This window comes from Euprymna scolopes, chromosome 31 (genome assembly GCF_053919585.1).
Source record: "Euprymna scolopes isolate OS-2025 chromosome 31, ASM5391958v1, whole genome shotgun sequence".
NCBI classification, from domain to species: Eukaryota; Metazoa; Mollusca; class Cephalopoda; order Sepiida; family Sepiolidae; genus Euprymna; species Euprymna scolopes.
Genome location: NC_136512.1, coordinates 11,834,415 through 11,853,367, shown reverse-complemented (window position 1 = coordinate 11,853,367; position 18,953 = coordinate 11,834,415). Strand labels below are relative to the sequence as shown.

The window sequence follows — 18,953 nt, the reverse complement described above, 5'->3', positions numbered from 1 at the left end:
AGGCTTTATCAAATAAAATAGCTCTGAAGGGCCAAGGAGGATGGAGAGACCGAGGAAGAGAGCATCAATGAGACTGTCACTTAGTAATAGACTAGCGGTGGGTACCCGGCATTGTCCGGGTGTTTAGAGTTGTGTGTGCTCGGGCGGTGGGGGGGGGTAATCAAAACATAAGAATAAGCGAAGTAAATATTTTTAAATATTAAATAAAAATTAAATATTATATAAAACAATGTAAAAACTTTTTTAAAAAATCGAAAAAAAAACACACAAAAAACTAACGTAAGGCAAACGAACGATGTTAAATGTAAAAATCGGAAAAACAAAAACAATAAAGAAAACAGAAAAACGAACGTTAAAACTGAAAAATAAAAACCAATAAGAAAAAAAAAACACGTAAAAAATGGCTTAAATAACTCTGTTTCAATATTAAAATTTAAAAAATCGGTGGGTACCCAGCGTTGCCCGGGTATTTTTGGGTGTGTGTGGTCGGGCGGTGGTGGGGGATGTTAATGGAAACCTAAGTAAAAAAAAAACGTTAAAAAATCTGAAAACACGTGAAAAATGGCTTAAATAACCCTGCTTCAATATTAAAATTTAAAAAATCAAAAAAAAGAAGACATCTCGCACCACGATTCGAACCCAAAATGTTTACATAATGACCCAACGCTCTAACCAACTGAGCTAACACGACGTACATGAAATTGTGACAGTTCTTCAAATATTTAAACTAAATCAGGTTACGACGTCGTGTGACGCATGTGTAAAACCGATCTCGTCATGAGAGGACGGTTTTTGCTGACTCCCCCCTCCATGTAGAAAAGTGCTGATTTCAGGGTGAAAAAATTAACGTTTTTGGCCAATTTTTCGAATATTTGTCGGGCGAAGGTTGGAAGTTAAAAATGATAGCGATCTGGCGAAAATCTGTGACCCGTGTGGAAGGTTTTTGTGATACATACATGCACACATGCATACATATATACATACATTTTTGCTTTTATATATATAGATAATTTTGCCACCATATGGATTTGCAACGCCATTTTCTTATTTTCTTAAAAAATGATTCTTTCCTATTGAGGCGGTGATTGAGACTGAAGGTGGTTATATTGAGTAGGTGTCAGCCCTATAACATAATTAGGTAACCTGAATTGATTGTTTAAATAAAAGTTTATGATCCCTACTTTTTTTTTTATTTGTTCCTGGACTTTCATTCAACAGTCGATGCATCGAACGTTCTGTCCACTTCCAAACAGAAGAAAACCAGAATGCCGCGTTGTTTTCTTTAGGGCGACAATTTTATCGTTCTGTTATGTTATCTAATATAAACGGCACCCATGTAAGCGAGTGTTTGCATCGTGTCCTAAATGTGTTACTGAATGTCTATTAGTGGTTCTTCACTTTCTGAACCCGTTTTATGTTTCGTGATCGTCTGATGTTCATATGCGTGCATGTGTGTGTCATATGTGTATCTTTTTCTTTTTTTTTTTACATAGGCATCACCACTTATCAAGGCCAAGAGGTCACTCGAGAATAAAAGTTAAAGAGTGTACAGTAGAAATTGGACAATATTGTAATTGTTCGTAATGGAAATTCGGAAAAATTGTTAACTTTTATGGAACGGCTCATCAAAAACTTGTTTACGTTAGACTTGAACGCAACCATATTTTAGTCAGCTGGAAAGCAGGAAAACGGAAGACAATCTTCGACATACCTTTATCTTCTCTGCTCACTGAACCTGGTCCATCCTGACTTCATATTGTTCTTGGAGGGGATGGAACCTTTTCGACGAAAGACATTGACTCCAAGACGATGATTGATTTTCATATTAGTTTTTATTTCATTTTCCAGGATGTCACGCAGATGAAAATGGAAAGTGAGTTTCTTTACTTGTGGTCTTAACAGTGTACATTGAGAGACACGTTACTCCCTCCCAATAGGGGAGGAGAGACAACCGTAAAGCCCAACCGCTCTGCTTCAATTCCAAGTTCCAATTCCTTGATCATCTCCAGCTAACCTGATCACGTGACTCACACGTAGATCCGATCAGCTGACCAGACCTTCCGGTAAACTTGTCTATGATATAATTTTACCATCTCCAGCTAACCTGATCCACGTGACTGATAAGATCTTTCGGTATACTTGTCTATGATCTAGCTTTGTCATATTTTGACAGGTTTTATGAAAACATCATATCCATCTCTTGTCTACCTTTCCAGTTACATAGATAGATAGATTGAGATGGACATATAGCTAGATCGATAGATAGATAATTTATTCTTTTCTACCTATTTCATAACTGTTCCACTATGTAGTTTCTGTCTGAAATTTTTTTAACTGAAACGGATACTGAGAACAAAATAATGTTTTCAATTGAAGATAATATTTTACAAAACTCTAGAGAAACAAAAAACGTTTAAGACTCCTAAAATTCAAACTAGAATCGTATTTGGTAAAATTCAGTTGAAAAATTACACTCTTCGAGAGGTCCCTGGTTCCATCCCGAATGCTGGGCACTCAAAACACAATTGTGAATTAATTATGCGGTGCCTTCAATAAATTTTCAAACTTTTTTTCCTATAGACAGTTTTATTGATAGTACATACATAAAACTCTAGTCTCCTTCGAAGTAATCTCCCCCGGCTGCAATACACTTGTTGTACCGTTCCAACAACTTTTGGAAGGCCCCATGGAAGGTCACTTGTGTGAGCGTATCAATGACTCTCATCACAGCTTCTTTCATCTTCTCAATTGTATTATAACGACAGCCTCTAAGGTTTTCTTTGAGCTTAGGGAATAAACACACGACGTAGCCATGAAATTCTTTATTTGGCCAATCAACTCTAGTATTCTGACTTCATTACTCCTGCCACGCCTCTCATCATTCCCCAGAGACACGATACGTTCCTTAAATCTCTTACCCCACTCACAAACTGATGCTCGGTTCATGCAAGATGGTCCAAAAGCAATCTGAAGCATTCTATACGTTTATATAGCATTATTTTTTTTTTACAGTTTAAAACAGAATTTTATTGTATATCGTTTTTCTAAAGTGGGCCCTCGTCTAGATTGCATTTTTGAAATTCACCAGCTGTGAACATCAGACTTTAGTAGGGTGTATTTCAATTTGTGCTGTAGCTGTTCGTTTGAACTTGCAATCATAACAAGATGGACAGCAATAACATACTGAATTTTCCAGACTCTACGACAATTTTAGATGTCTGTAAAAAAACAAGTCTGGAAACTTATTGAAGGCACCTCGTATGATTTCTACCCAGTCATGGCTGACGGAATAAGAGCATGGAACTCACGTGGGTTGAATAAAAGGTTCTGTTGGAAATACCCTGCAGATTACCGAGTTCAACAAAATAATTCATGAGTTCAACAGAGGGATTTCTCAGTTCAACAGGAAGAGGGCCGACTTTAAGAGAGAGGTTGCCGAATTCAAGAGAGAAATTCCAAGTTGAACAGAGAGATTGCCGAGTTCAACAGAGAGATTTCTGAGTTCGATAAAATACTCATGATGCATCAGCAAAATGTGAGAGAATTTTTAATTTTATTGTTTTATTTGTTTGTTTTCAGGTCGTTTGGGTGACAGCGACATTACCTTATGTCGTCCTGTTTGTCCTTTTGATCCGTGGTTGCACCCTCCCAGGATCGTTGGATGGAATCATATTTTACTTGAAACCCAAGTGGGATAAACTCCTCTATGCAGAGGTAAGTGGCATTATTTTCATGAACTCAATAAACATAAAAAGCAAACGTTAGGATTTCCGGTCGAAACTAAATATATTTAGGAGTTAGAATTCGGCTAAAATCAGGTGGGAATCTGCGATACTATCGACGTTACCACCACGTACCAGGAAGTAACAAAAAGAAAATATGACAAAAAAAGGAAATAAGAACAAAGGTACATAAAATGAAAGTGGAAAGACATAGGTATAGGAAGTTGTTCACCAACGCATAAAAAATGAAGCTGATGTAGTAATAAAAAAAAGAAACGGATTGGTCAGTATATTTTAGAGTTTTTTAAGTGACAATTTTTGAAACAATTTACGCGTCTAAAACACACACACGCGCACACACTTTCTCTCTCTCTCTCTCTTTCTCTCTTTCTCTCTCTCTCTCTCTCTCTCTATATATATATATATATATATATATATATATATATATATATATATATTTACATAGACGTCACCACTTATCAAGGCCGATAAGCCACTCAAGGATAAGGGTTAAAGAGTGTAGAGTAGTCAAAAGGACAATATAGTAATCGATAGTAATGGAAGTTCGGTAAATTTGTTAACTTAAGTGGAACGGCTCATCAGAAACTTGTTCACGTTGGACTTGAAGACAACCATATTATAGAAAGCTGGAAAGCAGGAAAATGGAAGACAATTCCACAGGCGTGCAATTCTAAGAAAGAAGCTTTGATCATGGAATCTATGTTTAGGTTTAGGTACAGATAAAGAGTGGGGGAAATTATTGATAATGTTTTCAGCTAGTCTTGTGTTTCTTGTGAAAGTTTGGCGAGGGGGGACAATAGATTGAAGCTCAGTTGAACACTTTCCATGAAAATAACGATACATCAGAGACAAACTCGCAACATCTCTTCTGTGAGACAGAGGTTGCAGCGAAGAGAAAAGGACATCTCCCACCAGGCCCCGAAGTCTATTTTGAACTCTATCAAGGCAGGACAAGTCTTTTCTAGCAGCTCCTGCCCATATGTGGCAACAGTACTCCATTCTTGGACGTATCTGGCTCTTATATAGATAGAGAATATATATATATGTATATATATATATGTGTGTGTGTGTGTGTATATATATAACAAACACACACACATAAATATAACACACACACACACACACACATATATATATATATATATATATATATATATATATATATATATATATATACACGGCATAATCACGTTGACACACCAGTTCTCGTCAGATCACCAAAGTTAAGCAATGTCAAGCCTGATTAGTACCAAATGGGTGACCATTTGGGAATTCTAGGCGTTGTATGAGCTCTCTGCTTATCTCGGCATTTGTTTCCAGTCGTTCTGTACTTCACTTCACTTGCCACTGGTATTTAACAATGTCGACAAAGGAGAGGTGTGGTTGGATATTGCGCACCACCTTAAAAAAATATTCACGCGCCGGCACCACTTCGTGGGTATCATTAGTCTTTCAAAGACTAAAGGAGCTCTTTATATATATCTATAATATAAATCTGAACGTCTGTGTGTGTGTGTGTGTGTGTGTGTGTGTGTGTGTGTGTGTGTGTGTGTGTGTGTGTGGTCAGGAATAGGCTCCTATATGGTTGACTATTTTAAAAAACTGATTACATATAATTATAGAAGGTGTATCGAGGATCAGGAATGGGTATGTTTGATCTGGTAGAACAGTGGTTCATAAAAATTGTTGGGTCTGCGTTCACGCCTGGCCCCCAAAGTATGGAAATATAAAATGAAAAAAAAAAAACATTTACAAGGGTGTTTGATATAGATGTACATAAGAATACTTTGATAAGTATGTTTTAACTTAAATAGGGATGGTATAATAAAATTGTGGGGTCTGCGTTCGCGCCTGTACTCCATGGAAATATGGCACAAACTTTAAAAAAGTCTTTTCATATCTATTTGCGTAAGTATACTTTGATAATAATGTTTCAGTCTGAATAAATATGGTATAATAAAATTATGGGGTGTTCGTTCGCGCCTGACCTCCATAGAATGTAAATATGTCACAAAGTTTAACAAGATTTTTTAAAAGGGGCGAGGGTTCACAATAACACCTTAATTTTAATCTTAATTCACGTTAGCTTTTATTTATTTTTTTAGTTGAATCATATTGTGTCGAATAAATTCACCTCATAAATTCACGTTCTTAATAAGAACGTGAATTTATGAGGTGAATTTATTCGACACAGTGAAAGCCAAAAGACTTAAGACAATTCTCGACACAAATTTTGCATAACTCCTGTTTTTTCCTTCTCCACTTGCACGTGTCACTCTTTCGAAAATAGATAAATAGATAAATAATCAAAAATAAGAACGTTACTTGTTATCGTGTCAAAAGAAAGAAAAAATCCTACTCACTTGATTACGTGTCTTTTTAAAAACATTTACATAATCTTTTTATTTTTATTTATAGATCTGTTTAAGCTTTTTTTTTGTCAGTGTACTAGAAGGAATTCAGTTGATTACAACCCTTACTGTGTGTTCTTTACATTACTATAGTACAGCCCTGAATCCGACGGCGCAATACTACACCGTTCAATACTGTAAAACTGAAACGAAGCTGTTCTGCTTGAAAAGGGTGTCATTTTCTTCTTATTCATATTTATATCGATTCTTTGCTTTAAAAAACTAAAGTAATTACGTATTTACCTTTTTTAATATCCCATTTTGCTGTTTCGGATTATTTTACTAAAGCAAGTAAAGCTTCATTATTTTTCCAAACTGTTTTTATTTCTTTGTTTTTCGATATTTCGTCGATATTATTTAGTAAGAGTGTTTAGCAGAAAAGCCAACAAACGACTACCAGAAAAAATAAATATACAAGAAATAAATGTTAGAATGTTACCATGGTCAATAAAAGTTCAGACCATGTTTTTTTTTTGTTTTGAAATAGTTTTTAATGCTCTTTAGTTGAAATAATTTCAGCGAACCGAAATTAAAACGAAATTTGAGGCGATAACTACTTAAATGAATTTTTATATAAACTACACATGCTATAATCGAATATTCCTCAAGAAAAAAATAACGGAAAACATTAAAATATGTTTATAAATATTCCTTACGTTGACGGAACTCTCTTAAATTGTGAACACAGAATGCTCAGATGCCCCTCCTTCAAATTGAAAACGGGACTCTCCATTTCAAAGTCGCTGCCATTTAGATTTTTTTTTTTTAACCGGTTCGTGAATTAAACAAATTTTTTTTTTTTTACAAACTACTTAAAAATACTAATGAACTTTTCTGTCATAAAAGTAACTTTTATTGACTATGGTAACATTTATTTCTTGTATATTTATATTACAGGATGACAAAAAAAACGAAATGCACGGAGCTAAATGGAGGCCATCTAGAACATGTGCTGTAAAACGGAGAAAAAAGACCCTAGTGTTTTGATGTGATGTTTTGAATATAATAAACTAGTTATGACCAAAGTTCCATTTCATTCGGACAAAGCACTAAGAAACGGGGCCTAATTAGAGTTGGGCCCGTTTATTTTGGGTCACCCTGTATTATATATATATATATATATATATATATATATATATATATATATATATATATATATATATATATATAATATTTTCTCTTTGTAAGGAAACATCATTTTGTTGGCCACTCTCGGCTACGAATGGAAACAAAGTTGATATAAAAAATATATGTTCGGGAAAATTATCTTTACTTTCATCATATTTTGCTTAGGGTAAAATTTTTTAGTATCAAAACCTATCTCTTTACAACCCCCTCCTTTTCATAACCTATCATACTTTCATCAATCACAGTCCATTTTCTGTAGGCTGTTTTTGAACTCAGTCAACGACGGGTACTTCTGCTAGTATATATATATATATATATATATATATATATATATATATATATATATATATATATATATATTCTGTGAATAAATTATTATTAGGGCTATGTCAGGAGAATATTCTTTTCATTGTTTTGACTCTCGAGTATATATCCGACACAGTTAATAACTGAGAACCACGTCACTCTATATAAAAGCATATGATATCAACGATACACACTCGAGAATAAAAAAAATGAAAAGAATATGCTGTTGTCCTAGCCCTAATTATTAAATACATTTCTATTACTATACTTAATACTACTGCATAGAAGCATTTATAGATGTTTTTGATGACAGTCAGCAATTATTACTCTTCAGCTCTCATTGCCCGATCGTAAAATACGCTTAAATATGATATTTTGATTAATGCAGATTTCGTATTTATTATTATACTAGCGGGGGTACCCGGCGTTGCCCGAGTGTTTGTTTCCGGGACGGGGGGGGGAGTTTTAAAAAATGTTATGGTAGGTAAGTAGGGAGGATCAAACCCGGAGTCATGAGTAAAAGTAGGAAAATAAAGTGTGAAAAAAAACAAAAAAAAAACATCTGCAACGTTAACAGTTCGGCCACCAAGAAAAGTCCATTCCAGTTGTTTAGGAAAAAAAAACAAAAAAAAACGACTACAGTAGGTCGGCGCAAACGTGAAAATATAATGTGAATTGTACAGCACGCTAACCACTACGCCACAGAGCACTGCAGCTTAGTTTAGTGATTTTAAATAACTTCACATGAAAGAACTACGAAGCCAAACCGGTGTTCTCTTCTAAACTGTTCCTTGTGAACGATCCCCAAACGGTGTTAAGTGGTGGCAGGGGGAGGAGGAATTTATAAGAGAGAAAATATTTTACCACTTCCATTGATCTTAACCGATTTTGGCCGTGACTTCTCAGCAGAAAAAGTATAGAAATCTAAGATTATCGAGGAATTTGAGAAATAATAAGCCTATAACACACCTCAGATATTGTTCTGCCGTTTGTGCATATTATATTTGCATGAAATATCTTGATTTTTAATCCTATTAAGGTCAAAATCAGACGGGAAAAAATGAGTTCATTTTATTTATATAGAGATTAATTAATATCCAGTAATGATTTAAAAAGTTTTAAAATAAAATCGTGCGCAACTACTGAGAATCGAAACCAAAACGTTTAGCTTACGATTTACTTTTTCCTGTGACATTAATGCCTGAGCTATGAAGACGTGTTTGCGGCAAGGCTAAAATTTAAAATATGAACCAATACCTACTACGTTACGCATGCATATTCGTAATGCCGCCGTTCGACCTTCACATTGCAAATTCCATTTTTTTAAATGTTCACACTTTTGCACCGATTTTTCCTTGCTAAAACCCAAATATAAACTTTCGCATGGGTACGAATACCCTATATATGAAGTTTCATGTCTGTAGACCAAAAACTGACAGAGGAGTTTGGTAGGCTAATCTTTTATAACAAATATAGATCCGCATACATAAATATATATAGAAAGTCCTTTCTGTTTACTATAACCTTTTTACGCAATTATTACGCAAGTATGAATTCTGTGGGATATTTTATTAATATAATTAACCGTAATAGTTAACCAAAGATGATAATCCCATACGAAAACCTAAAATAAAAATAATAGGGAATTAATTAAAACCAGGGGGACCTGTGGCAGTTCCACAGCTGATTCATTCATATGTAATGCACACACACGCACGAGCGCGCACTCACACACACACACACACACACACACACACACACACACACACACACACACATATATATATATATATATATATATATATATATATATATATATATATAAAAGTGAACGTGTCTGTCTGTCTCTCTCTCTGTCTGTGTACATTTTCCTTCGCAGTAACTCTGTTAATTTTAAGTCTACAGACTCAAAATTTGATATACAGGCTACTGATATTTGGGAAAATCGATGTGATCCGTTTTCGGACAGAAATTTGGCTGTTAAGGAGTACTAATTCAACGATTTGACCTTTGAGAACTCTACCAAACTCCTCCGATAATTTTTTGTCTAAACACTTGAAATTTTAGATATAAATTCCTTGGACATGGATCTAACTTAATAACTCAATTTGAGCCCAAAACAATAAATTTTAAGGGGTCATAATAGGGGTTAAATTTAAAAAAATTGACCTTTTTTTTTGCTCAGCATACACCTCCAAACACCCGCATAACGCCGGGCACCCATGCTAGTATATCTATAAAAGTAAACGTGTCTGTGTATCTGTGTGTCTGTCTGTGTATCTGTGTGTCTGTCTGTGTGTGTACATTTCCCTACGCAATAACTTTGTCAATTTTTAGTCTACAGATTCGAAATTTGATATACAGGATACTGCGATTTGGGAAAATTTATGTGATCGGTTTTCGGCCAGAAATCTGGCGATTAAGGGGTCAAAGTTCAATGATTTGACTTTTTAGAACTTTCCTAAACTTCTCAGACAATTTTCGGTCTAAACAGTTGAAATTTTAGATATAGATTTCTTGGACATGGATCTAACTTAATAACTTGATTTGAGCCCAAAACAATAAATATTAAGGGGTCATAATAGGGGTCAAAGTTTAAAAAATTGACCGCTTTTTTTTTTTTGCTCAAATACCCGGGTAACGCCGGGCACCCATGCTAGTATATATATATATATATATATATATATATATATATATATATATATATATATATATAACTTACCTTCCTTTTTAACTCTTCTTTTCTTCCTTCCTTTCGTCTTTCTTTTACCCCCATCTTTCCTTCCTCCATTCTTACCTTCCTTTTTTTCTTCCTTCCTTCCTTCCTTCCTTCCTTCTACTTCTTTCTGCTTTACTATCCTCTTCCTTTTTTTGTATTTTCTCCCTTCTTTCCTTTTTTTTATTAAATACGAATTAATATTATCTCCCTTTGTTTAACTCTTCTTCAAAAAAAGGTGTGGATCGATGCGGCTGCCCAGATATTCTTCTCCCTTGGACCAGGATTTGGCGTTTTACTGGCGCTTTCCAGCTACAACAAATTTAACAACAATTGTTACAAGTAAGTGGCTTTTCATTTTTATCTTTTGTGTACTTTTGTGTACGACACATTTTTTGCTTTGTTTTTTTTTTGTTGTTGTTTTTTTTTTTGCGTCGACAGATTTCGGCAGCTTACGTAAACCGCCGGAATGTGCCGAGCGCTGATCAAATTTTAAAACACTAGGAAAAAAAAGGACCATCTCGAACAAAAACATTTATCGTATAGTAATTTCAATGAAGAAAGATGGATATATAACTAACAATAAAGGAATCAACCCGACTGTAAGTTTCATGAATACATATTTATTTATTTATTTATTTATTTATTTGCGGACTGTTATTCTCCTCTTCATAGTTGTCGTTGTTGTTTCACCACATTTCGGCCAACTCATCCTCTGGCCTTCTTCAGGTGATTAACCGCAATGGGATAGGAATGCTGAGTCTTGTTACTGTATCCCCTAGCAATTACTGCCTTCCATAGTTGTTGTCATCTCATCACATTTTGGCTAACTAATCCTCTGGCCTGCTTTGGATATGATTGAAACTGCTTTCTTCAGACAATGCTCACAAGATAGGCACAGATAAAGTGTGGGGGAAATTATTGATAGTGGTTTCAGCTAGACGAGTGTTTTTCATGAAAGTCAGGCCAGGGGAAACCATAGATTGGCACACCGAAGTTAAGCAATGTTGAGCCTGGTCATTACTAAAATGGGTGACCAACCAATTTGGGAATTCCTGCAAGAGTTGCAAAAGCCTAACGTCATCATCTCCCCTAACGGGTTATACATGCGACTGAGGATCTTTGTGAATTTCACAATCCCATGGAATTTCCGCCTTGGAGGAAGCCGATTAGTGCCGATTCACACACACACACACACACACACACACACACACACACACACACACACACACACACACACACATACACACACACACACACACACGGGGGGGTCATGGATTTTATGTTTTGTATTATTTGGATTCTTTAGCCTACAGTTCTCATTTTTACTATATTTCGCTCAATATATATGTCTTCAGGGAGGGTTGAATGTTCAATCTTCGATGAGGCTGATACTCAGAATTCAATTGCGAATTACTCAAGACTTATAACTGGTCATACAAGAGCATACTACCCACGTGGGCAAAATAAAGGCTTCATTTTTTTTTTTGCATTTTTTTTTTTTGCATTTTTTTTTTTTTTTTGTCTCTTGATTTCAATAAAAATATATCACAAAAAATTAAATACCTTCAATCTGTTCTTAAGTGTAGAAAAACAGAACTTTTAAACAAAATTACACTGTTGTTGGATTTGGGGAGCCGTTTTAAATCTGTTTCTGAGGCTGCGGATTTTGACAGCATTGTGTTCCCTGTAAGAAGTAACACTAGAGGTAACTCTAGGACGACCAGATTTAAGGGCATCACGAACACCGCCGGTGATTTGGTACTTTTCTTACACTCATCTGTACCGTTTTCTTATCACATTTCAATCTGCGGCCGAATTCTCGATTGGATAAACTAGAAAGGTGGAGATTAATGAGCTCCTAACGACCACAAAGAGGAAGTCGAGGCATACGGACTAAATGTTACGTTGAACAACCTGGAACAACAACAATTACGATTAGAGATTCTGTGTTGCCTAAAAGGTGGATATTTTAAGCTGATTTTAAGCTCATTTGTTGCTGCGGAGTTTCTTTTTGCCATCCCAATTTGAAGTTTTTTCTAATCGACGTGAACACTAGGATACTTCAATTAAAAGTCAAATATGAACAGGTAAAATCACATAGGAATGATAGGTTGCTTACATTCAATTTAGCTTAAATTTGCGGTTTTTGAAAAATTGACAAGTGTAGCATTTGTTTTTGGCGCCACTGTATATTGTTTTTCGTTCATATTTTATTTTTATCTCTTGATTTCAAAAATGTTTTTAATTAATTTTTTTTTTTTTTAACAGAGATGCCATTATCACCAGCGCCGTCAATTGTTGCACCAGCTTCCTGGCTGGTTTCGCCGTTTTCTCCGTTCTCGGTTATATGGCCCACGTGCAACAAAAAGAAGTTGGTGACGTGTCCAGAGACGGTAAGACATATTCTCAACCCGTTTTTAAAATTTTTTTTTATTTATATCATAACTTAGTGATTTGTATGTCCATCCGATTGGTGCTTATTTATAGGGTTCGAAACAATTTGACAAATTTGCAAAAGTATTTGGCATGACGGACTCCTAAGATGTCGAGTGCTTTATTAGGAATAAAAGAAAACTTCTTCTACTTCCTACTACTACTACTACTACTACTACTACTGTAACAAGGCGCGACCGCACGTATGGCAGCAGCTGTCCGACAGCCAACCTATGCAAATGACCGAGCCGTGTGCGAGATGACGTCACAGCGAGGAAGAAGGAATAAAAAGAAAAACATGGAGAAATAGACGTGCTACCCTCCACAAGAAAAGGCGTGTCCTAAACATGGCCGGACAAAGACAGAGAGTACCGCGTGTTAAGCACGTTGGAGTATGAGTACGGTTGAACAAGAGACAAGGCGTTATGTTAGAAGTACCTGTAAATAAATGTATGTTATTTCAAAACGAAAAAGAGTGAGTCAAAATCTTTCCTTGTCTTTGTTTCCTTACGACTGTCTGTATACAACGTGTAGGTCCCGAATGTTCACACATGACGACTAAGTTTCACTACTACTACTACTACTACTACTACTACTACTACTACTACTGTTACGACGCTAGAGATATGGTTGGATCATTGTATCGCCCTAGAAAATAATCTGGCTCTAGATGCAATCCTCTATCTATCCACCAGTATTTTCTCCATAACAAATTCATTCATCAAAACGTAATCGCAATTTTTTACGTTTCTGATCTTTTGAGATGAGGGTTGATTATTCGTATTATTTGGATTCATCGGACTACTGTTCTCATCTTGAGTTTTATTTTTACAACGTTTCAGTCGATGTAACCTCCGACTTACTCCAGTTGTATTTTGTCGAACTCGGGAATCTGCACGGAATTTCGAACGACTCTCTTTATTTAACCCACGGGGGACTGGATAGAAGTCTTAAATAATTCGCAATTGTATTTTTGGGGGTCGCCCACGCTGAGGATTGAACCTTTAATCTCCAGGACTGTAATTTTTACAACTCAATTTTACCAAGTACTCTATCCACTGCGCAACGTGCCTTTCCGAACAGATGCCTGAGTTCGACAAGATATACCTGAAGAAGGTGGGGGGTTACATCGACTTAAACTTTGTGCAAATAACACTTAAGAAGAATCCAATTAAGCGTAAGTATTCAATAAATTTTATTTTAAGGAAATGTTATACTACGTTTGTGCACGTCTTTGTCCGTAATGTTTTTTGTCCGTAACGGGGCTTTGTCCTTGAGATTTTGTCCGTAACGTTTTGTCCGTAACGTTTTTGTCCGTGACATTTTTTTGTCGTTGTTAAACTGTATTTGTTAATATAGCAACAATGTCAGAAGTGTTATACACGCATCAATTCAACGAACGATAGAAAAACTAGATTAGACGAACACATTTATATGCACACTTCATATAGATGATTGTAAGACGTATATACAAATGTATATACACTCTTATACCAGTAGATGATGCACGAATTTAGACAAACGTACATAATATATACTCTTCATCTGTCTATCGATCTGTCTTCATTTTTGCCATCTTACTCTCCTCTGAAACGAAAGGTGTCAGGTCGGGGCGAAGCGATTCAAATGGTTGCATGTTTTGAGGGCCATTGTTTTTTGGGTCTTTACTCGATCAAAACAGTTACTAAGGGGTAAAAAAGGGGGTCAACATGCAACATTTAAAACAGAAAGGGACAAATAACAGTCTCTGAGGTTTTACATCGGTCGGCCGATAGTCGACTTAAAAAAACATACTTATTTTTGCCATTTTTTTAATATATGAAAATATAATTTTCATTAAAAAAAGCGAAAACAAGCATTTTTTTAGTACTTAAAACTATAACTTTAGTAAAAGTGTTTTTTTCTTCTTGTTGTTTATATAAACTACAGCATTTTCACTGAGATATTCAAAACACATACATTGAAATAAATTAGAACTTATCAAGCGTAAGTCGACTATCCTACACATGCGCATGTACATTAATGTTAGTTTATTTTTAACCATTTCATATCCGACTGATGATGGCTACGTGGCAACGTCTCAGGTTGAAATGCTACAATTTTTGCTTACGGTTTCAATTTCGATTTTCGCTGATGACAACACCCAAGTCATATTTTCTTTTTCTTTTGAAATCACCCATATCGTCCATTATTTTCCGAACGACCTAATGCTACATTGTTTTTGTTTTTGTTTTCTGACAGATGTGGGTCTCATCTTCGACGTGTACCCAGAGGCGATCACTACACTAAAGGGGTCCGTGTTTTGGGCCATTATCTTCTTTCTTATGTTGACAACGCTTGGTTTGGACACAACGGTACGTAAAACTAATCTCCAAAGATGTCTTGTAATTTGATTATTTCGTTTTCATTGAAAAAGTTGGTGATATTCTTTTATTTAATCCTTCGGGAAGTTGTAAAGGCAACATACTGATGTTTTTCAAATCACAATTCTAATATTAGTCCGTAAAGTAAGTACGCTCATATTAGCTATTAAAATATACATGCAAAATGGCTATCCTTCAAATCAGTCTTAATCGTTCCAGATGTCATAGTCTGCCAAAAACTTGTCCCCTGGTTATATGTTCTACGGACAAGAAGTTCCTGAAAAAAAACTCTGCTTATAAATGCAACATAGCACAGACGGCTATATGCAAATACCGAGCCGTGAGCGAAATAGCATCAAGGAAAAAGAAGACTCTAAGTAGGAACAGACGATCACGTAAGAGACGTGGATGACATTCAAGAGCACGTTTGAGAAGATGATTACATTACAGGCGTCGACGACGTTCGAGAGCATGTTCGAGAAGACGATCATGTTAGAGACGTGGACGACGTTCGAGAGCATTAAAAATGAAAGTAGGCACTATAGTAGTACCGTTTGATTTTGTCATATAGGGATGGTTTATGACAAATAGTTGTTGACATTAGACTTGAAGACGACCATGTCATCGTTTGCAAGAAAAGCAGATCTATGGTTATATGTTCTACAGACGAGAAGTTCTTGGAAAGAAACTCTATTGATGTAACATAGCACGGACGGCTATATGCAAACACAGAGCCGTGAGCAAAATGACGTCACAGTAAGACAAAAGAAACTATAAAAAGAAGAGACCACGTTTGAGAAGACGATCACGCGAGAGACGTCGCAGCCATAATGAGAAGTCACGCATAGCGGGAGAATGAGGAAATAAATGGTATTGTACAGCAAAAAAAAAAAAAATAGTTGATGTTCTTTTCTATTCTTTGCTTTATCTTTTTTCGTTTTATGTGATCGTTTAAATTACAATCGTTTTAAAACAATTGTCTTCTTTTAAAAACGTTGAATACAAGATAAAAAAAAGCAAATTCACACAATTTTCTTATTTCAATTCAAGCTAGGCCGAAAAGCTGCTGAAACAGCTCGCAATATCAACAAAGCGTTTGACCCAGAAACCACTACTGGACGCACAGCACAATGGTGGTTTAAGAAATTTCGTGGCGACGATGAGAGTCTTGAAAATGATGAGCGTAGTGGTCGATTATCGAACGTTGACAACGATCAATTAAGAGCACAACTGTTGAATAACTTGCTTCTGAATTAGACGTAACAGTTAAACGCCGACGAGGCTCCATGACACTTCTCGAAGCTAGAGTTGCGCCAAAGAAGGTCATGCTGACTGTTTGGTGGTCTACGACCGGTCTTATCCACCACAGATTTTTTTTAACGCAGGCGAAATCATTACGGAAGTGACGTACCGTCAACAAATGGATAAAATGCATCAGAAACTTCAACAACAACACCCAGCATTAGGCAAAAGAAAAAGCCTAATTCTCCTCCACGACAATGTCCGACCGCACGTTGCTAATACGACTCTATAGACGTTGAACGAATTGGGTTACGAAACTCTGCCTCATCCGCCATACTCTTCAGACCCCTCACCTACCGACTACCACTTTTTCAAGCATCTCGACAATTTTCTGTAGGAGAAATGCTTTAAAAACCTAAGCAATATAAAAAACACTTTCAGCAATTTCATCGTCACCAAACCGCAAGATTTTTACGTTACAGACATAAATACACTTGTTTTCCATTGGCAAAAGTTTGTTAATTCTGATGGTGCTTATTTCGATCAATAAATTTTTGTTTGAGCCGAGATATGTTTATTGGAATTTAAAAATTAAAAACCGCAAGAACTTTCTTGTCAGCCTAATACATTCTAATTTTAATGCTTAGAATCGGCATGCCAATATTTGTGTTTCCCTAATACTAGCGACTGAAATCAGCATGTTTATACCAGTCTTTGAAATATTTTAACATCTTAATGTTAAAATCAGAATGCGAATTGTAGTCTTTGAAATCAGCATACTAATGTTAGTGTTTGTAATCAGAATGCTAATTGCATTCTTTTAGATCAACATGATAATATCAGTATTTGGAGTTAGAATGCCAATGCTATTGTTTAAAAATAGGATGTTAATGTTAATATTTAAAATAAGAATGCGAATGTTAGTGCTTGAAATTAGAATGCCACTGTTGGTGTTTGGACTCAGAATGCTAATGTTAATGTTTAGAATGCTAATATTAATGTTTGACATTAGAATAATAATGTTAGTGTTTGAAATTTTAATACTAATACTATTCCTGGAAATTAGAATGCTAATTTTAGTGTTTAAAGTAAGAATGCGAATGCCAGTGTTTGAAATTTAAATACTTATATTATTATTGGAAATTAGAATGCTAATGTTAGTGTTTCGAGTAAAAATGCGAATGTTAGTGTTTGAAATTAGAATGCTAGTGTTAGTGTTAAACTCAGAATGTTAGTGTTAATGTTTAAAATTAGAATACTAATAATAATGTGTGACCTTAGAATATTAGTGTGAGTGTTTGAAATTAGAATGCTAATGTTAGTGTTTAAAATTAGAATGCTAATGTTAGTGTTTGAAATTAGAATGCTAATGTTAGTGTATGAAATTTGAATGTTAATCAAGTTGCCAACCCAAGTGAATTTATGTTACCTCCATCGATCTAACACAAAACTAATTAAAAAAACGCACGCACACACACACACACACACACACACACACACACACACACACACACACACACACACACACCGCTTTACACTAACTCTTGTTGCCTCACCATTAAAAACTAAAACAGGCAATGTGCCAAATCTTACCTACGTCGGTCAGAAGATCTTAACAGCAATCATATGAAAATGTGTATGAATATTTATGTGTCGTTTCGTTTTTGTCTTCCAGTTTGGTGGCCTCGAAGCCATTTGCACCGGAATTCTGGACGAGTTCCCCAAAGCCAGAAAACACCGTGAAATATTTGTGGCAGGATTAATGTTATACTGTCTGTTTGGCGGCTTGGCTACCACCACTTATGTAAGTAAACTCCATTTTGTGAATTTTACTCCTTTTTTTTAATCATTAAGATGAAACTTCTTAATTTGTATTTCATTTTTTTTATTTTCTTGCGGATTTTCGGCGTCATCTTCAGAGTTGTGGTCCTCTGGTATTCTTTATGTAATAACTAACCGCGACCAGATAAGAATTCTAAGTCTTATTACTGTATTACCAGTAATTACTGTCTTCCATTATTGTTGTCTCATCGCGTTTTGACCAACTGATCCTCCGGCCTGCTTCGGTAGGATTGAAATCGTTATCTTCAGACTATGCCTTTTTTATTACATTTTCACCCCAAACAAGGCACATTGCCACTTTGGTGTAGGGGGCTACTATCAGGGGCAACAACTACTGGGGCACTATGTAGGTATTTGGGCAGCAAGATGTCTGTTCACGTTGCAAGGACCTAGAATGGAATTCCAAAGTTTAGCGGTTCTGGGAAAGAAACTACTGGAGTAGAAAGATCTTTTGCATCTAGGGATCTCTAAAGTGTGGGGGTGGGATTTTGCAGCCTGTCGGGTCTGTCTAGGGTGTTCACGTCGTGGAGGCACAAGTGCTTGCAGTTCGTTAGAGCATTCACCATTAAAATACTTGTAGAACAGGCAGAGGGATGCAACGTTTCGTCGATGGGACAGAGGCTGAAGCTTAGATGCCAGTTCAGGGCCTATCAGGTTTGCGACTCTCTTTTGAACCTTGTCAAGGAGCGAGAGACTAGTAGCCGATGCACCAGCCCAAATATGACAGCAATACTCCATACATGGGCGAATGGTTGCCTTATAGAGG

General features: G+C 35.8%; 1 protein-coding gene across 1 annotated transcript in view; it reads left to right on the top strand.

Annotated features, from left to right (window-relative positions):
- The window catches only part of LOC145255621 (sodium-dependent serotonin transporter-like), a 192,713-nt gene that overhangs the window by 155,703 nt on the left and 18,057 nt on the right, over positions 1-18,953 (top strand). Inside the window, exons 5-9 of the mRNA XM_080114141.1 lie at positions 3,580-3,714; positions 10,543-10,646; positions 12,576-12,700; positions 14,982-15,094; positions 18,021-18,149. Coding sequence (XP_079970267.1) covers positions 3,580-3,714; positions 10,543-10,646; positions 12,576-12,700; positions 14,982-15,094; positions 18,021-18,149 — 606 coding nt within the window. The remainder of the gene's footprint in view (positions 1-3,579; positions 3,715-10,542; positions 10,647-12,575; positions 12,701-14,981; positions 15,095-18,020; positions 18,150-18,953) is intronic.